The sequence below is a fragment of the Neovison vison genome, chromosome 2, assembly GCF_020171115.1.
Source record: "Neovison vison isolate M4711 chromosome 2, ASM_NN_V1, whole genome shotgun sequence".
NCBI lineage: Eukaryota > Metazoa > Chordata > Mammalia > Carnivora > Mustelidae > Neogale > Neogale vison.
The window spans coordinates 186,926,942-186,950,136 of NC_058092.1; the positions used below are offsets into that span (position 1 = coordinate 186,926,942).

A 23,195-nucleotide genomic window follows, 5' to 3' on the forward strand; every position below is an offset into this window, starting at 1 on the left:
GGGCTTGCCTTAATTTTTCTCCTCGAGGCTTTCTGTCCTTTGCCTAATAGTTTACCACTCAGAAACACTCATAAGCACCCTTGGAGTATTTTCATTTACATAGTTAACTCAGTTGACTCTCCCTTCTTCTTGCTTTTTTTCATTCCACCTTCAGTCACTGAACAAGTATTTTATCTAAGCATATTCCCTCTAGTTCCTAAACTCCAGGCTTAGTTTTCTGTGTCTGCTACTAAAATATCTAAAACACCTCAATACTCCAAATACAACTTTGTTTTAATTAGAAAGACCTTCATTGTTACTGTTCGCAGTCTTAGTTTTTCAATTTATTGTCGAAGTAAAAGAAGTCTAAGATTCAAAATACTATATAGAACACAGCTAACACTTTTTCTTATAGTGGCACTCCTAATACATGAACAATAGATGAGATGATGGAGATTTATCCATAAATTTTTGACATCTGAAGATAATCCTAAAATGGGAACAATTACTCTCAGAAATGAAACTATATGTCAAATAATTGATAAACTTTTGTTTGGTACTTATTTGTTTTTCAGTTTTTATTCTCTTTTTTTAAATTAAGGAATTCAGGATATAGACTAACTCCAGTCAAACCAAATATATCCCTGCAACAATTTAGTTACAACACCGAACACTTGATGTTCTGGGAATTGAATTTATTAGTATTGGCATTTCCACATACGGCAGCAATATTGTCTTACTTTTTCTGGCTCCTTAGTCTTACCATCTGACTTACCATCTGACATATCCTTGAGGACCAGATTCTCCAACTCACTCCATTCAGTGTTCAGACGTTTCATTAATTTGAATGCATTTACAGGGTGCCCAACAAAGCCTTCTGGATCTTTTGTCGCTGTGCTGGTTAGTCGATCTAACTTCTCTGCCCATCTATACACATAAGACATATAAATGGAGCACACATACACGTAATAAGGAAGAACACAACTTAATAAAGCACTAAGAAAAAAGACCAGAGGTTTATGAGTAAAAACTGTATTTAAAAACTCTTTTTAAAATGAAATTATAAATTTTTTAAAAAGCAAGACTGTTATGGGTAAAATCTAGCTTGGTAAAAGAAAAATATAACAAGTCTTTTTCTTTTAGTTTTGTTTCTCTCAAATGGCTACAGTAAATGGAACCTATCTTAGAAAAGGTGTGACTGGATCCCTCTACTAAGGGTCTAAAAATTCATCTCCCCACAGGCCCTTAAAGCCAAATAATTGGTTATAAAATACAAATTAGCCCAATTGAACTTCAGTAACATGTTCATTTAAATCAAACATAACGCCAAAATTTTACGTTCAGTATCTAAAAACTGTATTTTAAAACAAATAGACAAAAAAACCCTGAGTACTCAGCTACTCACTAAATAAAAGGCAGGAATTCTCAAGTCAGGATTAACTCTGAGCCTGAGTCAGTTAAAATTAGCAGGTAAGGAGGGACGCCTGGGTGGCTCAGTTGGTTAAGCAGCTGCCTTCGGCTCAGGTCATGATTCCAGCGTCCTGGGATAGAGTCTCACATCAGGCTCCTTGCTCGGCAGGGAGCCTGCTTCTCCCTCTGACTCTGCCTGCCACTCTGTCTGCCTGTGCTCACTCTCGCTCGCGCTCTCTCTCTGACAAATAAATAAATAAAATCTTAAAAAAAAAAAAATTAGCAGGTAAGGAAAAATTGTATCAATTAATAATTAACGTATTTATCACTGTAATCTCTAGAATGGCACCAAAGGAGTGAAGGATAAATAGAATTTGAAAACTGCTCTAGAAGATGACTCAATTAGGGAGGTTAGAAGAAGACAGAAGATATTAGCAACCATTTTTAGAAACTGTCATTCAACACCTATACCCATTTATATCCTTATCTAAACTCTTGGCCCAGGCCTAACTCTTGTTTTCAGTGCTCCTATTTTAGCCATTTCAGCCAGCTTTTAAGACAGGTGGCTTCCATTTCCACTCAAAGAATGTTTTAGTTCTAGAACAAAAACATCCAGGTGGAGTCGAATCCTAATAAGTAGAACCCTTTGCTTACTTTTTTATTTGTTCTAATTTGTCCTCTTCTGCCTTAATATAATCTTTCAGAGAAGTCACCAGATCTTTCTCAGTATGGATCAAATCAGTCATCTGACCTAGAAGGAGAAGAAGGGAAGGTTTATCAAATACCCACATTGGTCAACACAAGTATTTTAGAATAATTTTAAAATGATCAAGAATGCTTCATTCTGGGGCACCTAGGTGGCTCAGTTGGTTAAGCAACTGCCTTCGGCTCAGGTCATGATCCTGGAGTAGCAGGATAGAGTCCTGCAACAGGCTCCCAGCTCCACAGGGAGTCTACTCCGCCCTCTGACCTTCTCCTCTCTCATGCTTTCTCTCTCAAATAAATGAATAAAATCTTAAAAAAAAAAAAAAAAAAGGAATGCTTCATTCTTTGATAAGATTGAACTGATTTTAAACTCAGATATGTTGGAGAAAACATCTTTTTTCTTTTTAATTAAATAAACAAAAACAATTGTGTTCCAATTCTAACTTTCAAGCTACTTCATTCTGCAAATTGGACAATATTGGCAAATTGTTCTAAAAATTTGTTTTTAAATTACAAAACAACACTACTTTTTCTTCTTCCCTACCTCTGCTCTCACCTTTTTTTGTTCTTGAGACTGATTAGAATTAAATTTTCATTCAATAAATTAAACCACACTAACAAAAGGTACATTTTACAAATGAAATTCAAAGCATCCATGTTCAGTTATAGTGGTATAAGAAGACTCCTCATTTTATATCACAAAATTAGATAATAAAAATATAATACTTGTGTTTTCGTTAGCACTCCGATCACACATGGGTAAAACTGGTTAACAGCATGAAGGAAAACATCTCATTTAAGGCGGATGAAGTATGCATATAGGAAAACTTAAAAAAGGATATATATCAAACATGAAAAATATTTCTGGGGGAAAGAGGACATGTGGAAGTCTTACATTCTACGTATTTTTGTTTGTTTCTTCTTTAACCATATGCTATTTTAGTAATACTTTCAAAGATTTTTTTTTAAATTATGATATAGAAAAAAGTAACTTGTGTTCATAGATTCTTAAATTGGAAATAGCAGGTTATGAAATAATGTACAGTGTATTATTTGTACCTGTGCATTAAAAAAAGACTATTAAATTATCTAAGTGGACTCATTAACAAAGAATTTTCTTGATATGCTTTTCTAAATTTTCTTAAAATTAAAAGAAAACTTATTTATTTATTTGACAGACAGAAATCACAAGTACGCTGAAAGGCAGGCAGAGATAGAGGGGAAAGTAGGCTCCCTGCTGAGCAGAGAGCCCAATGTGGGACTTAATCCCAGGACCCTGAGATCGTGACCTGAGCCAAAGGCAGAGACTTAACCCACTGAGCCACCCAGATGCCCCAATTTTCTTAAGTTTTAACCTGAAAATGTACTGCTTTTGTGATCAGAAAAAAAATTTTAAATTAAATTTTAAAAACAGAGACTTGTAGGGGAAAGGAACTAAATCAATGCTTCAGTCTCTGGGAATACACTGTATTTGTTTTTACTGATTTAAAAACACTAAAAAAATGGGGCGCCTGGGTGGCTCAGTTGGGTAAGCAGCTGTCTTTGGCTCAAGTCATGATCTCAGGATACTAGGATAGAGCTGCATTGCTCAGCAGGGAGCCTGCTTCTTCCTCTCACTTGCATATCTGCCTTTCCCTTGCCACTCCCCTTGCTTATTCTCTGTCTCTCTGTGTCAAATAAAGAAATAAAATCTTAAAAAAAAAAAAAAACTAAAAACTTGTAATTTTTTAAATGCAAGATCAATACAAACCAAAAAATAGTAAGACTTACCAATTGAAGTAAAAAAGCCTGGATGGGCCAAAGACTGGGGAAGTAGAACCCCGACAATTAAAATACACCAGATCATCTTGGAAGACTTAATTTTTCAGGACCACACACCTACAAGAGAAATAGGGTCATTAAAACAACAGCAACAACAACAAAAAGTAAGGTAGGAAAAGTTCCTAACTGATTTTTTCTATGAACAAAATGTATGTCAGACACTAAGGTTGCCCATAGACTGTTGGTAATTCTTAAAAGTTGATTTAATAATTTAATTAACAAGCTACTATCTTACTTTTCATACAACTACTTAAAGAAAAATATAAAGGTTTGTTATCACCTGATATTTATGCTTAAAAATTCAACCCAAGTTTGTTTTCTCCTTAGTTATTACTATAATTAGAATGAAAGATACTAACTCTTTCATATAGCCTGAAAAATAAGTTTTCTGTTATCTACACCTAACCCATGAATTTCCCATAAAAATATGCTACTCCATTAAAGTAATTTAATTTAAATATTACCAAAATACATTCTGAAATGTTAGAATGCTTTAAAGGGGAAAAAAGGTTTTCAGAGCCACTGCTTTATCCTTTAAATTCCTAACTTGTTCCATGTTTTCCCTACATGGCTTTCAATTTTAAAACAAGTTCAATTAAAAGTTGTACATTTTCAGGGCGCCTGAGTGGCTCAGTTGGTTAAGTGTCTGCCTCTTGATCTCAACTCAGGTCTTGAGCTCAGGATCATGAGTTCAAGCCCCGTGTTGGGCTCCACGCTGGGCATGGAACCTACTTTAAAAAAAAAAAAAAAAAGTTGGGGCGCCTGGGTGGCTCAGTGGGTTAAAGCTTCTGCCTTCCCCTCAGGTCATGATCTCAGGATCCTGGGATGGAGCCCAGCATTGGGCTCTGCTCAGCAGGGAGCCTGCTTCCCTTCCTCTCTACCTGCCTCTCTGCCAGCTTGTGATCTCTGTGTGTCAAATAAATAAATAAAATCTTAAAAAAAAAAAAAAGTTGTAGATTTTGGAGTGATGAAAACATTCTAAAATTGACTGTGGTAATTGATGGTGGAAGAACACAGTAAAAGTACTTAAAAACCACTGAATCGTGACCATTAAATGGGTGAACTGTATGGTACATGAATTATATCTCAATAAAAGCTGTTATTTTTTAAAAGTTGTACAGAATCCAAAAAGAATAAACAGCCTGTCGATTTACGCTAGCAATTTCTCTCAAGGGACCTAGTGTTGAGGTTTTTCTATCTACTATGTTCTATGTAAAAATGCTTAGCCTAGTACACAGCTATGGAATTTTTTTTTTAAGCTGGCAGCAAAGCTCCTCTTTTTTCTTTGTCCCTGGTAGCACTGACTTTTCTAGAATGAATTCTTCACAGCAGGTGCAAATATCAACTAACCATCAGAAAAGATTTTACCCTTCTTTCCCAAATGTCCCAACAGCACTCTTTTCTTGTTCCTTCACCATCACATACGTGGACTTCTAAGTCCTCCTTATTACTTTACAGAAGAGTACGTTACTATTACAGAACTTCTTGCCCCAGTAACAGGCTCCCATTGGTTACTCTTCTTGTTTCCCTATTCCTCTTTGAGCAGGCACTTCTGACTCTTTCCAAGTGACTTCACCTAAACCAACAGGTTCAAGTCCACATTGGAAAGCTCCCTATACCGCCAAAACAAACAAACAAAATACAAAAACAAAACCCCTTCCCCCTTCTTGAATAAAAAATAGATCACCACAGAAACTAACATTCTCCTCCCTCAAGTTTGCCACAAGCTTCCAGATACTTCCAGAACCACACAGTAGTGAAATACACTGTTCTCTTGGCTGCTTTACAGTAACTCTTTGGGAAGGCTTCTAGAATGCAGCAGATGCAGACACTTCCTCTCTTGGGCTCCTGCCAAAGCACAAGGCTTTTTCAAAATCTGGGCTGTCTGAGAAGTCTAGAATCTTCTCACTGTTTACACAGATTTCTACCATAATTTTCTTCATGAATAAATGTTATTTCCAGAAAATACAAATGCTTTTGCTCTACTAACAAAAGGCTAATCAGAAATGCTGTCCAAATGTTAAACTCTGATGGGAGGATTTAGATTGGTCAGGTAAGAGGTTATTTTTTCACAGCTAAAATGTATTTTGTAACTCAAGTTTTTTTGTTTTGGTTTGGTTTTTTTTTGGTCATCTTTCAAAGTCCTTAAATCCCTCAATGAATCAAGAACCATTAGTCCACAGAAATTACTAAAGTTTGAAAACTGCATTTCAACAATGATAGAACTCACAGAAATTCAAATCATTAATCAAATGAAGAATAAAAACACCTGTACCGGGGCACCTGGGTGGCTCAGTGGGTTAAGGCCTCTGCCTTCGGCTCAGGTCATAATCCCAGAGTCCTGGGATCGAGCCCCACATCAGGCTCTCTGCTCAGCAGGGAGTCTGCTTCCTCCTCTCTCTGCCTGCCTCTGCCTGCTTGTGATTTCTGTCTGTCAAATAAATAAATAAAATCTTTAAAAAAAGAAAAAAATAACACCTGTACCTCACATCATGCTGGAAAACCAATTCTATGTGGATAAAAGAGCTATAACCAACAAAAAATAACAAAAAAGAAAAGTTACTGATCTCTAAAAGGAGAAAAGAATCTTTAAACTTTAAATAAGATAAAACAAATAACCTATCAAAAGCCAGATGGAATTTAAGTACACAAAATAATCTAGGCTTATATGTGTTTTTTAAAAACCCCATAAACAGGGCACCATCAGTTAAGTGTCTGACTCTTGATTTCAGCTCAGGTCATGATCTCAGAGTCCTGAGATTGAGCCCCATGTCAGGCTCTGCGCTGAGCATGGAGCCTGCTTGAGATTCTCTCTCCCTCTCCCTGCTCACAGACAGCATGCATGCTCTAGCAAAAAACAAAAAACAAAACCCTATATACTACAAACTAGGAAACTAAAGGAAATGGAGCTCATTTAAGGAGCTCATACAAATAAAAAAGAAAAACATAAGATATTAATAGAAACTAAAAGATTAAGAATATGGAAAGTCACAGAAGAACTAGAAATAGTTAAACAAAGTTCACTCAGTTATCAAAGACCCATATTTTTGGTCCTTCAAACAAACAATCAAATTTAACAAATTCACTATATAAAAATATGTAATGAAGGTGCTATATATGTCACAGAACTTAAAAAGAGGATATCCTTTGTGTGCCTGGGTGGCTCAGTGGGTTAAGCCTCTGCCTTCAGCTGAGGAGTTTGGGCTCTCTGCTCAGCAGGGAGCCTATTTTCCCCTCTCTCTCTGCCTGCCTCTCTGTCTACTTGTGATCTCTCTCTGTGTCAAATAAATCAATAAAACCTTAAAAAAAGAAAGAAAGAAAGAAAGAAAAACTTTGCAGTAAACGTAGGAGGTGCTTACACGTAGGAGGAGGTTACATACTCACTTTAAAAAAAAAAAAGTACATCCTTTAACTTGTGAATTTAAAAAAAAAACCATAAAATTTAAAAATTAACAAACTCACATTCATTGCTGGTGAGAATGTGAAACAGTAAAGCCACCATGGTTTGGTAGTCTCTTAAACCATCAGACACACTCTTACCATACAATCTGGTAACTGTTCTCCTTTCTATTTAACCCCCAAATTTGAAAACTTATGTCCACACAAAAGCCTGCACATGGATTTTATTTATTTGACAGACAGAGATCACAAGTAGGCAGAGAGGCCGGGGGGCGGGGGGAGCAGGCTCCCCGCTGAGCAGAGCACACGATGTGGGGCTCAATCCCAGGACCCTGGGATCATGACCTGGGCCAAAGGCAGAGGCTTTAACCCATGGAGCCACCCAGGCACCCCCTGCATGTGGATAGCCCTAAATTTCTTCAAAATGGCCAAAACTTGGAAGCAACCAATATATCCTTCAGTAGGTAAATGGATAAATAAACTGGCACATCCAGACAATGAAGTATTACTTCATGCTAAAAGGAAATGAGCTTTCCAACCATGACAAGACATGAAAGAATCTTAAATGCGTATTTCTTTTTTTTTTTAATTAACATATAATATATTATTTGCCCCCGGGGTACAGGTCTATGAATCATCAGGCTTACACATTTCACAGCACTCACCATAGCCCATACCCTCCCCAATTCCATAACCCAGCCACCCTATCCCTATCCCCTGACCCCCCAGCAACCCTCAGTTTGTTTCGTGAGATGGTGGTGGTGGGTAGGAGGAAAAAAATGAAAAAAGATGGGATCGGGAGGGAGACAAGCCTTAACTGTGTATTTCTAAGTAAAAAAAAGCCAATCTGAAAAGGCTATGTACTGTATGTACTTCTAGAACTATGAAGACAGTAAAAATATCTGTGGTTGGGAGGTAGGAGGATGAAGAGATGGAGCAGAGAATTTTTAGGGCAGTGAAAATACTCTAAGATATCATAATGATAAATACATCATTTATTTTTTGGACATACATTTGTCCAAATCCACAGAATTTACAACACCAAGAGTGAATGGGTGATGTAAACTATGTATGGACTTCGGGTAATTACAATGTGTCAATGTAGATTCAATCAGTTATAACAAATGTACCACTTCTGTGGAGGATGTTGAGGCTGTTCATGTGTAGGGGCAGGGGGCATATGGGAAATCTCTGTACCATCCTCTCAGTTTTGCTGTGAACCTAAAAACTGCTTTTAAAAAAATAAAGTCTTAAAATAAAATAAATTAACATCATACAACACTAGTGGAATCTTACTGAATTAGATTAAGTTTCCACTATTCTGACAGAAAGTCGTAAATAAATATGGACCAAAACAAAGAAAAAAATTAACATCATAATATGATCATAACTATGCATGAAAATATACAGAGGAAATTCACCAAAATGTAGTTGTTTCTGGACAGCAGAACATTAGTAATTTTCTTCTATTTCTCTGTATTTTCCAGATGTCCTAGAGTATATTTACTTTTATAGTGACAAAAAATTAACTCTGTTCAAAATCATAAACCTACAGTAATAATAAAACATCAACTCCCATATTATGTACGCCATAATGAAGTGGTAACTCCTCTTTAATACAAAAAAGTAGCTAACAAGTATGATCCACATTTGTGCCTCTTCTACATTTTAAACTGTTTAAGCCTCCAGATTTCTCTCTCTGCTACAAAGATAGGAAGTTTATATGAAATTAACCCAAATATCCAGCCATGAACTACACTGTCAGAGTAGCAGCACATTTTTCTACTACCCTTCCTCTTACAGACAGACATATGATGTGGCCTAAGCCATTCAATGACATAACATCTGAGGGGTGGGTTTGTGAAATGGTACAAAACAGCTCCTTCTGGAGTGGCTCAGTTCATAAGATATGAATTTGGAGCTGCCTCTGATAACAAGTTTCCCACTTGTCAGGGACACATAGGCGCGCAATCTATAAACAGAACAAAGCCATCCAGAGACATTTCCAAGCTCCACAGTCCTGATTCTCCAATTATTGCTTTGAATCTGTGAGCTACCCGAATAATCTTCAGCTCCCAACCCAGGAAAGGGAGCCTCTAAATTTCCTTTTTAAGGAATTTTAAACTACAAAACACTGGATTTCTATCATTTGCAATACAAAGTTCACACCCACACAGCATTACTCCAAAGTACTATGCCAAACAAATGAAGACAGCCTTATACAGCAGTGGTTCTCAAACTTTAGTTCTATCAGAATCACCTGAAGGTCTGAGACATGTAGATACTGTACATAAGTTCTTAGGTGATGGTGATGCTGCTGGTCTGGGGATTACACTTTGAAAAACCAGATACAAACATCCGTCAAAATCACACAAACGGTGCTTTCTACCTTTAAAAGAGTAAAATTTTACTTCAATTTATTTTTTGAAAAATATAATTCAATGTCTAATTATTCTAGTGAATAGTTCCTCTAATCTTTTTTTTTTTTTAAAGTAGGCTCCGTCCCCAACATGGACCCCAATAGGGGGCTCGATCTCAAGACTGTGAGATCAAGACCTAAACTGAAATCAAGAGTAGTCGATCCTCCACCATCTGAGCCACTCGGGCACCCCTCCTCCAATCTCTTTTAATACTAAATAGTTGTTAATAAGCAGGCATATCTTTATCAATCACAGGATTTTAAAACAATGGTTTCCTTACTTCTGATGTCTCACTTCCATTTATTTCCATCTTCAATCAGTTAGCAGCTTGCAAAGCAAATCATTATAAGCATCTAAGAATCAAGCATCCTAAAAGACATCGGAGTTTTCTCAAAAATAGTAAGATACAGGGGTACCTGGCTGGCTCAGTCAGTAAAACATGAGACTCTTGATGTCAGAGCTGTTAAGTTTGTGCTCCACAATGGGTGCAGAGGTTACTTAAAGTAAAACAACAACAACAACAACAACAAAACTTTTTAAATAGTAAGATACAAATGTCTCCTGTTCTAAATCCTCCAACAAGCTGGAAATAGAATGTAAATGGGTTAAAGAGGATGGAAGGAAAGTGAATCTCAGCTCCCTGAAAAGACCAGACTCAAAAAAAGTCAAAGGAGAGTCAAAGACAAAGATAAATTTATACTAGCATCAAATTTACTATGGAAACACTATAGATACATTACTGATAATATTTTAGTTCTTGGTTAGATGGTAGGTTCATAAGTGCTTATTATCTAATTTTTATAACATATATGTACATTATACATGTTTGATATGCATGAGTATTGTATTTTAGAAACTATAAGGAAAAAAGACATGAAGAAATCTTTCTGGAAAACATATTCTCAGGTAAGCCCGAATAAAAGTAAACTGCAGAGTATAATATTTATCCAAAACTATCCTACAGTCCTTCTCCCAGAAAAAAGTCCAATCCCAGACACGCACAGGTCAATCAAACCTGGGAACAGATTTAAAACAGTTCTACTACATTGCAAATATTTACAACTTTGAGTTATCAGGATTCATTGAAGTTTATGTACAAGTTACTTAATGAATTAACAGGAACAGGGTATCTGGCAAATAATTATATTAGCCTTTCAGTCTAACACTTATCTTCCAAGAAAAAAATTTCAACATTTTAAAAACTTGTTCTTTCCCAGATAAGTCATTAAAAATTAAAATTAATAAGGCCAACTAAAGAATGCTTGATATCCTAACCTAAACTTTCTCTGACACTAAAAACTTTCCACAGGTCTCCTACCAGTCGCTGCATACCTTCCACCACTGTTCCAAATCTTCTTTCAGAGGGCTCCAGCTTAAATTTACTTAACCTCATACAAATCTAACATTCAACTATTGGTCTTCCTGACATCTGTGTTAGACTTTTTTTTTTTTTTTTACAGTATTTATAATGAATGCAAAAGACCAACACAAACCCAGGCTTCTAATTCAGGCTACAACAATATGGTGTATACCAAGACTTGGCATGTCTCTCCCATATAAGTAGGATGGATTTTCTAAGACAACTAAGAGTACTTACTAATAGAATAGTTATATCACAGTTCTATCCTATAATCCCTCTGGCAAATTGCCATTTGTTTTAACTTAACACCATGAATTCCAATCATACTTACGCTCCCAAAGAGAGTAAGCCACATCTCAAATACATACAATCTGACAGACAAGTGCTCTAATGGCGATGACCAACTTTTCTAACAAAAACTCTGGAATCATGCTAGCTTTCCCACAGCTTTCTGTACTTGAGAAGTGAACCCAGTCGCTGGTATAATTCCAACTGAACAGCATTTTGAAATTTAGTTGGAAAGAAGCTCTAAATCAAGATATTGGGCTTAACTGAAGTACTATATAGTCTGTTTTTTGGAGATTCTTGCAAATCCCATAGTTTTCCTTGTCAGAAAGAACCTGAATATAATATCATTTCAAAAACACACACCTATTTTGCCTATATGGTGCCTCTACCACCACTACTCTCTCTTCCAGAAACTGCCCCAATCTACCTTTAATTCATCCTCATGGTTTCATCAGTCACCTAATACAGTGTGATACCTCTTCCTTCACCAAGTGACCAAAGTTCTTTCCTGGAAATTTTGAAAATAAAATTGAGAAAAAAAACACGGGCACTCTTTGAATGCCTGAATTATATAAAGCTCAGGAGAAGTAATGGATGAAGTTTTGACATATAGGTCAAAGAGTAAATGAAGTTTATCTGCAAAGAATAAAAGTGAAGCAAATATACAGAGAGGAAGATAGACAAAAGACATAAGAAAACATTCTGATGCTCCTGATATTCTTAAAGTCTAATCACATTCTTGACCTCAATTGTTAAGACAACCCCCATCTCCACAATACTTACACAAATTCCACTGTGTGTTAGTATGAGTTGGGTTACTGTTTAATCCAGAGTCCTAATTAATTGTTTGTCTAACCCTGCAGTTAATATCTTTATAGGAAAAATAAATAACAAGGTAATTTTTTGGCTTAATGGTTAGAAATCAGTAAGTGCCACTTCTATATCAGAGATAGAGTTTAAAATCAATATTTTAATCCATTTTTTAAAAAGATTTAAACTGGAATTTGGATTCAAAATTGAACTTAAATTTGCTTTGTTTTTCTTTACCAGTATTCTGCCTCACCTTTACTTCTGTGATGGTTATATTGCCTAGCAAGCACACCTATGGTTGTGAAAACAGCGTAACAAAAAAGAAAATCCCCAGTTATTGATGTCTAGATTTGCGTATGACTTTTAAACAGTTCTAGTTTCCACTTTACACGGAATAATCAGGAAAATGTAAAAATTCAAGAGTGAAATAAAAATTTTTTATCAGTTTAAAAGGTTGTGAACTTAACTCAATGTTTAAATTTTGTTTCAGTTAGAAAAGCAAAAACACTTTACAAATAAATGTAGGCTGACAGAGAAGGTTTGAGAAAGAAATGGTGCTATTCTTCACTGACTCTTAAACTATGTATTTCAAACTGTATAATATACCTCTCAACTATTTCAAACACTTTACTTAGAAATGCATACATTTCCCAATGTGGGGGGAAAGGTCAGGATTCTTATGCCCAGGATGCAGAATATAAAATATAAATATAAAATAAAAATATAAAAAATTTATCAAAAGTGATAGTAAAAGCCCCCAAATTAGTAAGCTTCATCAATAATGCCCGCCTTTATTTGGTGATCCCTTAACAAAAAGCTGAATAAGCCAAGAAAGGTATCAAAATATTAGGTCAAATTTTACTGCCAGCAAATAATAATAAAAAAACAACAACCAGTAATTTAGATGGAAGTGCCTAGGAGGATACTTGCACATAGAAGACACTTAAGAAACATTACTTTTGGATATGGGGCAAAACTTAAGAATACATGAGTTTGTTGCCAAAGGTGTCCCAAGGGACATGGAAAAAGAAAAGACTTGGAGAATGGTGGGAAGGAAGGAACAAGCAGCAGCCTAGTCTTCTAGCAGACAGATGCAGACTTCTGTAATTTAAAAATCTGAGTAGAAGTAAGAGGACAAAGGGCAATAGAAGGGAAAAGGGAAAAGTAATCACTAAATTATATATGATTTGTAGCTTATCAATGCTAGCATTTCCAAATATTAACACTGTCTATGTATTACTCATTTTAAGAAAGACCTTGCAGTAACTTCTCTTGGCTGTATAAACTACTTGTTATAGTAATGAAATTCTGTATCTAATAACATAAATGTCAATTAATATTGGTTAAGGCATTAAAAACCCAGCAGTAATATAAAAAGCAGCAATTAGAGATTCAAACTCTTAAAACTAGGTTTGCTTTCTAATTTGGTAAATATATATGTGAGAAGTTTAAAAGTCTAATTTCTAAGTTTAAAGATTTTGGATAAAGACACACACTTTAAAACTTTATACAGTAACTTAAAGAACTCAAAAAAAAAAAAAAAAGTTAACAACTGAGAGGTCAGACCACAATTATCTTCACTCAACTTCTGCATTTTCTTTAATAAATACTTAGTAGAACATTTCTATTTCTGTAAGTAAACTGGAAAGAAAAATAAAAACAAAGTCAAAGTAGCACTGAAGTGAAGAGACAAATTCAAATCATGGACAGACTGAGAAAATCCAAAGGTTCAACTCCCCAGATCTACTAGCTGACATCAATCCCTTTTGCTCCAAAACAAATTTCATCTATTTTTTATTTACATAGGAAGTTCTGATAAGACAACTTTACTGCCTTCATCACCCTAAGGATACACGTGAAACATAAAACTTAGATTTTTACACTTTGAGTAAGGAATATGAGGTGATGGCAAAATATTCCAAAAGCAGAATTTTCAATGAAACATGTAAATCAGTGGAACAAAATAGAGAATCTAGACACAGAAAATAGTCTGTTTTGGAAAAGCATAAAAGGCAACTCAACAGAGCAAGGATAGTCTAGTTGGATATTCATTCATGTAGCAAAAAAAATGTTTTGTTTTGTTTTGTTTTTATCCCCTAATGGACACTGGGCAGCTCCCTGCCCAGGAATTTATATAGATTTTGGGGCAAATTCCATTTTTCTTAACCCTAGTCTCCCTCTTCTCATTCTAGTCTTCAATTCCCTCTTTTTCCTAATGCCAGATCCAAAGTCATCAAGTTCAGGAAAAGGTATATGAAATAAAGTCATATATACTAGAATAAGGAGAGATGAATTCCTGGTTGTAGAGGATATCAATCTAGATATGGGTTTCCATTCAGCGCTTATTCAGATTTAACATCAAGTAAAATGTTAGTAACATGCTTGCAAGGCATGTAACTTTCATGTTTCATTTATCCTAGGGAACATTTCTTATTACTCTTTTGATTCTCCCACAGTCTACTAGACACATTATAAATGTTTTTAAAATGAAATTAAGTAGAATGATTAAATTAGTTATACTAACCAGGGACCCTACTTTATTTCAACCCTGGATGTTGAAAATCCTTATAATACTTTGGTAATATGCTATTAAATTTTTTTTCCATTCCACATCCTCAGACTCAATATGATCACTTATCAAGAATGAAGTACTAAAATGTGAATCAGAAAACAAACAATCTGGGTACAAATCCTAGTTCTGAAAGTTACTATATTCTTGGGCAAATTCCTTGACTTCTTTGAGCCTCAGTTTCTTCATCTGAAAAATAAGGATGATATAAAACTACCTCACAGAATTATTTTAAGGATCAAATTACATAACATATGAAACAACACTTTAAAAATATGAAGTGCTTTAGTTGTTATCAGGTAGATTAAAAAAAATCTTTCTAGAGCCCAGTCTAATGCCCCTAGAAAATTCTTTCAGGGGAAGGAAAAATTATTGACAAAAGGTTTTATTGTTATGTGTTTCTCCCACTCCCCCCCCCAAAAAAAGAAAGAAAGAAAGGAAAAAACAGAAAGAAAAACTGGTTTAAGTTTACTGGTTTACTGTAGCTATACAGGCGGACAGAAGAAACCACTAAATTCGAACATTCTCTTTGCACTACATATCATGGAGAAAAAGCTCAAATGCTTAACAAGAGAGAAAGGCTGAGTACGTTAACTTATTACAATATTACTTTTTAAATGGAAAATATGTAAACTACCAAAACATGGACATATTTATATGAAACACTAAGCAGGAAGAGGAAAAGGTCTAAGGTAGTATGCATTCACAGATGACAATATGTAAGAAGCATGACTGCTACACTGTATTTTTGCCAATGTCCAACCAGATATACTAATAGTCATACTGATCATCCAAAGCAACATCAGGAACAGGAATATTTCTCATTATATCAAGTTCAAAAATTGTTGGAGTAATTTTAATGAAGTCTTTTGAACTTCTAGTTTTTATTAAGGCACAATATTTGGCCAGAGGAAAACCAATGAGAAGATAGCTTCAATGTGTACAAATAAATAGACTGGGTAGGAACATGAATGATGCATTAACTATTTTCACAAATATACATACACACTTTATTTGGCTTGCATATTCAAATACTGTAGATACAAACACACCATTATGATAAAGTTTTAAGATGCAAGTCCTGGGCGCCTGGGTGGCTCAGTGGGTTAAGCCGCTGCCTTCGGCTCAGGTCATGATCTCAGGGTCCTGGGATCGAGTCCCGCATCGGGCTCTCTGCTCTTCAGGGAGGCTGCTTCCTCCTCTCCCTCTCTCTGCCTGCCTGTCTGCCTCCTTGTGATCTCTGTCTGTCAAATAAATAAATAAAATCTTAAAAAAAAAAAAAGATGCAAGTCCTCACTGTATGCCAAGGGCCTATGCAATTTATATTTGTTTACATTCAAGCATTTTCTACTTTCAGAGTAAAACCAAAGACATATTAAAACATATGCAGGGAGGGGAAAGGGGGAAAGCAATATCATGTATGATTGCCTAGACAATTTAGCAATTCAACAATTCTTCCACCAACCTATCACCTTTTGCTAAAACTGTTTGATCAAAACTTTATTACTGCCATCTATATACTCAAATCCAGTCAGACTTACAGCTCAGTTCCCCTTTCAGAAATATTCAAGAAATACTGCCTCAAGATACATAGATGTACTTAAAGATTAACTTCATACATCTTTTATTCTTATACCAGTTTACAGATGTAAAAGGCTGAGGGAGGGGAGTATCTATAAATGTCACATAATACTTCATGCAGATGTGCAAATTTCCATTTTCTGATCCAGGATCCATATCTTCTATCAGATTCCCAACAGATTTCATGACCTCAAAATAAGTTGAGAACTGCTACTATGTATCTCACAGGGTATACTTCTCAAATCTAAGAGCAGTAATTATATCCTAGTTGATAATTAATTGCTAAATAAAAGAAGGCTTCCTTCCATAGAAAAGAAGGGTCACAGCTTTACCACTGGATCCCTGGAATAAAAGCAGGAATTGGAACTTAACAGCCTTATGAGAGATACTGCTTGTCAGTATACAACCCACTTTGCAGCATTAGAAAAGGTTAACATGTCATCAGAAAGCCAAGGTTCACCTGCAACAACCTGGACCACATAGGTGGTATGAAGCTTTCTTTTTTCAAAAGTCTTTTACACTGTCTAAATTTTTCTACAGCAATTAAAGGTTGTATATATTTCTTTTATCTGTTTACTACCTTAGTTACCAAGATACAAAACAACCAATGTAATTGTCCGCTTATCTAAGTCCTGGCTTTAAGTACTTCAAAATAAAACTCATATTAAGATATCAAAGGAAACAGCATTATCTACCAAAAAAAGAGACAAAGTGCTTCTTTTCCTAGTTAGTCTAAGTTAAATCTACAAGAAGCACTTGCCATCAGCTTTCTAAGATACTGGCAGGACTCAAGGCATAATGTTTCAAAATCAAAACTGACATGGCTTTTAAAAGTAAATGATAAAACCTATGCTTCCCACAGAAAGAAAAAGGTAGAAAGTGAGGTTCTTATTTAAGATTCTGAAATTTTATTCACAGGCTAAAAGCCAAAATTAAAGAAAAAACACACGCAATGCCTATTTAAATTTCAAATGAAGGCAACACATTATAAGTTGTTCACTTTCAGCTTCTTGAATGTATTTCCTGCTTAAGGTATCCATTTTCTCCATAGAAACTCAATCAGAAAAATCCCTCTAAAATGTTTTATAAATTCAATCACAATGTTCCTACTATTTCATCTGATTTACCACAGAAAAAGACTAGCCTCATTCATAAAGCTATTCACCCATCTAAACCTAAGAGGGGGGAATAAGTTTCTTCCCAGAAACTGTTTTTTTTAAAAAGGAGCAAAAACCTGATGAAAGAACACTGCTGCCACGTCTTTTCCCCTCCCCCACTCACGTAGTGGCTGTTTCATCCCGCGGAGGGCATTCCAAGGGAAAGTGCGAGAGCCAGCGCTCTCCGAGAAACCAGAAACAGTTAAGTTGAAATTGGCAAGTCTCTGTGCCCTTTCAGATCAATTCCTAAAAGGAGAGCTTGCTGCTGCTTCATCCCTTTCTTAAAGCAAACAGCGCAAAATTCCCAGAGTCTTCACTCCCCGGAAGGCATCTCGGTGTCTGAAAACTAAACTCCACTTAATACATTTGATTATTTAGGAGAAACAGTCTCCTAGAAATAGGAGAAATGGTACCATCCTCCCTCCCCCTTAAAACATACATCTGGGGAGGCTTTCGTGAAATCCAACTCAAAGTTCTCACACAACCACGACACTCGTTCTAACTGATGTGGACTTCCAAAAAGCAGCACATACTCTGCTGAGAGAAAGAGAAGGGGGATGGTGGGGGAAGCTCATGTGCCTTTAAAAAAAAATTCGTGGAAGATGAGGGAAGGAAGAGGAGCTTCCCCCGTGGCTGGGTGATCTGACAGCCGCCTTCCTCAGCCCAGCAGCCCGAAACTCGGCGCCGCGGGCAGCGTCTAGCGCTCCGGCAACACCCCGCGCGCAACAGATGAGTCGAGCCCGAACTTCCCTGACGAGGTCCGCTTCCCGGACCCGACGACTTTTCGGTAGGGCAGAAATGCCTCGAGAGCCTCGCCTCCTGCCCTAAGCTTTAAAATCCGCTCTCCACTCCGCCACATGCTAACCATCTGCCGCCGCGGAGGCCAAAAACCCACGCCCCGCCCTCGCGTTCCCCCCCGCCCCGGCTTTTTAGGGAGGACCAGGTAGGAGAGCCGCTCGGAAAAATCAACAGGGTGAGCCCTCCCCGGGAAGGAAGGAATATTCAAGAAAGTCCTGGTCCCCGGGGCGGGGACAGAGGCTGCCGCAGCCCCAACGGTCGGGGGCGCCGAGCCGGCAACGAAGCGGGAGAAGGGGAGCACCGAGAAGGGCAGAAGGGCCTCTGGGGCAGCCAGGGGGCGCGGGGCCGAGTCTCCAGAAAAGAAGGTATTCAGGTTGCTGTGGGGAGCCGGAGAACCCTCCGCCCCCCAAGCCATCCCACCAGAGCGGGCAAGGAGCGGACCGCCACAGCTGCCCGAGAAGGGCCACAGCGGTCCCAGGGCCCGAGCCACAGGCTCCAGAGTCGGGGGAGCCTCTCACCTGGGAAGTGGGGCGGCAAGAGACGGTGCGTTCTTCAGTCCCCTGTAGCCTGCTCTGGGGCCGGATACCTGCTGCCTTCCCTCAGCCCGCGGGCTGCGCGACTGAGCAGTAGAGGGAGCCAGTTAGCCCTTTTATAACCTCTAGGCTGCGACGGCAGCTCTAGGGAGGAGACGACTGCAGCCCTCGCTACGTGAGCTCGATCACACCAGCGCCCCGGCGACTGCGCAGGCGCCCAGCCCGCGCCTCCCTCCGGTCTGCACCCGCGGCCCACACCCGTACTCCCCTCCGGCCCCAGAGTCTTAGGCGGAGCGGGGAAGGGGCGGGCAGGAGGGTCCGGCAGCCGATGCGCCTGCGCAGGGTGCTCGCCACGCCGTCGTCGCCTTCGGTACTAGTTGCCTCGCTCCTTCTCATCAGGTTGTTTAAACGCGTTAATTTCAACATCAGCCTCAGGCCTGGGCGTCGAAACCACCTGCAATGAAATAACTAAAATTTGAGAAGAGGAACATGGGAGCGTAGAGAATGAAAGAAGCCTCGGGTGGAAAATAATACAGTGCATCCTTGGTGTTTCTGCTGTCCTGGCCCGGAGGCTTTTTGCTTTAAAAACCTGCCTTTTTCACCTTTACTGTTACTTTATACGAATCTCACTCTGCCCACCTTTATACTTTATCAGTAGATAAAGAATACGCACTCCGGAGACAGATTTTTTTAAATTTAGTCCCTGGCTCAGCCCTGTAAAACGCAGGGCATTAAGCTCTTCATTTCAGTTTCTTCCCCTGTAAAATGGGAATGACGGTAGGTTCCTCATAGGAATACTGGGAGAATTAAATGAGATAATGTATGTGAAGCACTTAGTACCTGCCTAGCACGCAGAACGGACTTGGTAAATATTAGCTGTTGTTACACCATATAAGACACCCTATGTCGTGTTTGGTCTTAGTCTAACATTTGCCTTGGCCTTTATGTTCCTGAAAGAACAAAGCCTTGCCATCAAGGAGCAGACAATGAAGGACATCCCTTTACCCTTGTCAGTAAAAGGGAAGAATGACTTCTTGAAGAATTGTGATTCATTAAAGTTTTCCATGTTTGCCAAAAAGCATAGCAATAATTAACATTTGACTCTTACCTAGGAGGTGGAGTTGATTATATAGATACAGAAATAGTGGGTACTTGGAAGCCCTAGGCATCCAGACAATAGATACAATGATGTCTAACTCAGCCGTTGTCGAAGTGTAGTCGGCGGTCCACAAGATCAAAATTACATCCCACTGAGACTTTACATCCCACTGAGACTGAGCTTTTGCAGAGATTACATGTTTGGTGATACTGCAGATATCACAGATTGAATACAGAAGCAGATGTGAGAATTCTGTTAAGCCAGACATCATAGAGATCTCAGAAACATGTATGTGCTGCTGAAGCGAGCACAAGATTCTCGGGAAATGTAAAATAGTGCCACTCTTCCCACTAAATGCTTTTTGCTTTGAAATAGTAGTTCTGGGGCGCCTGGATGGCTCAGTGGGTTAAGCCTCTGCCTTGGGCTCAGGTCATGATCCCAGGGTCCTGGAATCAAGCCCCCAAGATGGCTCTCTGCTCAGCAGGGAGCCTGCTTCCCCCCTCTCTCCCTGCCTGCCTCTCTGCCTACTTGTGATCTCTGTCTAATAAATAAAATCTTTAAAAACAAAACAAAACAATGAAATAATAGTTCTGTTTCGAGCCACCTGTGTAGCTCAGTCAGGCCACCTGTGTAGCTCTGCCTTGGGCTCAGGTCATGATCCCAAGGATCCTGGGATCTGGTCCTGGGATCCATCTTGGTGGCAGGCTCCTTGCTCAGTGGGGAGCCTGCTTCTCCCACTCGCACTCCCACTCCTCCTGCTTGTGTTCCCTCTCTTGCTCTCTCTCTCTCTCTGAAATAAATGAATAAAATCTTCAAAAAATTAAAAATAAACCAGACACAAAGCATAAAAGAAAATATAGGAATTGTTTAAAAATAATAATAGTTCTATTTTATTAAAAATGTTTGTTAACATGTAATAGATTCACTGTTTTTGTTTTTAAATGAATTAATAAATATTTTATATGTTTGTTTCAACACCTAATACCATTAATATTGACAGATATGAGCCACATAAAAGCTTTTTGGAGTCCTCAATACTTTCTAGGAGTGAAATGGTCATGAGACCAAAGAATTTGAGAACTTCTAGTCTAAACAAATGACTAAAGGTCTTTGAATCAAGAGGCAAATCTTTGCCTCAAATGGAACTGTAATCAACATATCCACTGACCCTATATGAGCTGACTAAAAATTGACAATCCACCCTACAGATAAAATGGCCCCAGACCCCAAAGCAAACTTAATGCAAAGCTAAGAAGGCTTCAGCTTCAGGGAACTTCATTTGCACTAGCTTTTTCCAAGGCCCTGGAAGAGGCCCTAGCAGTATATTCACACAGTTCACAAAATTTTAACTGCAATCTTTAGACTGCAAATTGGTTCCTCACTGATTTCTCTTCTGTCACACTTCCCCTTGTCTAGCAGTGTAGGAGTGGCTCACAGGCATTTTTTAAATTTAGCTGAGGGAAGTTGAGTTAGAATACATTTGGTTTTAGTTTAGTGGGATATATTTTTGTAACTCACAGTCACTTCTCTGCATAGTTAAAATATTGCCAGCTGTCCCAGTGTAGGAATGGCATCCAAGAATACTCCTACCACCCATTGTGCCAACCCACCCATCATTGTAAAACGAAGGTGTGGGGCCAGACATTTTATAGCCATTTGAATGCGTCCTATGTTCTATCATCAAAACTATAAGTTTAGTGGAGCAGACGAAGAGATAAAACTTAGGGAGCCTGAAACTAATCTGTGGGATATCCCTCTACTTATTGGATGTGTAAAAAACAAACAAATAAATAAGTAATCTCTACACTCAACATGGACTCCCAACCCTGGGATCAAGAGTCTCATGATCTACCAACTGAGCCAGCCAGGTGCCCCCAAATGTATAAAATTTTAATAAAAGATTAATACTAATGCTTAGCTAGTAAAACGAGTTCTTTTCTGTTAGAATTGAATAAGGATATCCACAACTACTCGTTAGAATATTATTGGTTTAAAGAAAACTGATATGCCCTGAACTCCTTTAAGTCACATATCAAACACTCTAATTTTAGATTCTTCCAAATGGAACGACAATCCTAAAAATTTACATGATGTTATCAGCAATGAGTTGTGAAGTTGAAAATAATGTCTAACTTGTCCCTATCAATATGGTTTGGTTGCCCAAAAAGGACAACATATATGACTATTCAACCTGATCATCCCTGCTTGGTTAGAATGAAAATGAGAGATACTTTGGAGAACAGAAAAAGAATGACACAGTTCCCCTTTGAAAGACCAAACATTAGAACAGAACTGCTCTAGCCATACTATAAACCTCCAATCTCTTCTTGCATCTGAAAAAAGTTGAATATGTTCATCAATTAAATATTTCTTGAACAAAGTATCAAAAGTCCCATATTTTTAGAAAATATTATTATATAGCTATGGTAACATCTAATGAACAGAAGTAATTTATTTTTATTTTTTTTTTAAGAATTTTACTTTTTTTTTTTTTAATTTTTATTTATTTATTTATTTGACAGAGATCACCAGTAGGCAGAGAGGCAGGCAGAGAGAGAGAGAGGAGGAAGCAGGCTTCCCACTGAGCAGAAAGCCCGATGTGGGGCTCGATCCCAGGACCCTGGGATCATGACCTGAGCCGAAGGCAGAGGCTTTAACCCTCTGAGCCACCCAGGCACCCCTGAACAGAAGTAATTTAAACTCAATTAATAGATCAATGGTGGTAACTCAATCTTCTGAACAAGTCTCTAAAAAACCAGCCAGTCAGTGACAACTTCCCATTTTTTAAAGTTAGCCAAAGAGCAACAGCCTTACTCTTGTGAACACAGCTCTGAAAATCAGCCCATTGTAAACAGTCTCTCCACCAGAATAATTGGGCTTTCATAGCTGATGTCAACCCAACTCACTCCCATCTTTGAAAGTCAGTCAATCCCTGAACTCCACCTTTCACAAAATACCATATAAGACCAGCAGAGAGACTGGACCAAACAAGTGTAGTGCTTCTACACATAGAAAATAATAAATCAGTTTTTTATTTCACATTTTGAATGATGGTTACTTCCAAGAAAAGGGGAAGACAAAATAGAAAATGTAGACTTATTGAAGGAAGTTTTAATCAAATTGCAGTCATACATATGAAACAATTAGAAATCATTTGAAAGAGTAGATAAGTACTGAATGGTGAGGATTATAAAATACTACACGCTTTACTTGAGAGGAGAAATAATAAAGTTGAATTGGATAAAATAGGTAAGAGTGGGTAAATT

General features: G+C 37.7%; 1 protein-coding gene across 2 annotated transcripts in view; it reads right to left on the reverse strand.

Annotated features, from left to right (window-relative positions):
• The window catches only part of P4HA1 (prolyl 4-hydroxylase subunit alpha 1), a 78,266-nt gene extending 59,316 nt beyond the window's left edge, over positions 1–18,950 (reverse strand). For both annotated transcript variants that reach the window (XM_044239761.1, XM_044239762.1), the window contains exons 1-4: positions 18,816–18,950; positions 3,865–3,972; positions 2,044–2,140; positions 755–906 (exon numbers count right to left, since the gene is read on the reverse strand). In XM_044239761.1, the coding sequence (XP_044095696.1) occupies positions 755–906; positions 2,044–2,140; positions 3,865–3,940 (325 nt within the window). In that variant the 5' untranslated portion in view covers positions 3,941–3,972; positions 18,816–18,950. The remainder of the gene's footprint in view (positions 1–754; positions 907–2,043; positions 2,141–3,864; positions 3,973–18,815) is intronic.
• Between the last annotated feature and the right edge of the window lie 4,245 nt (positions 18,951–23,195).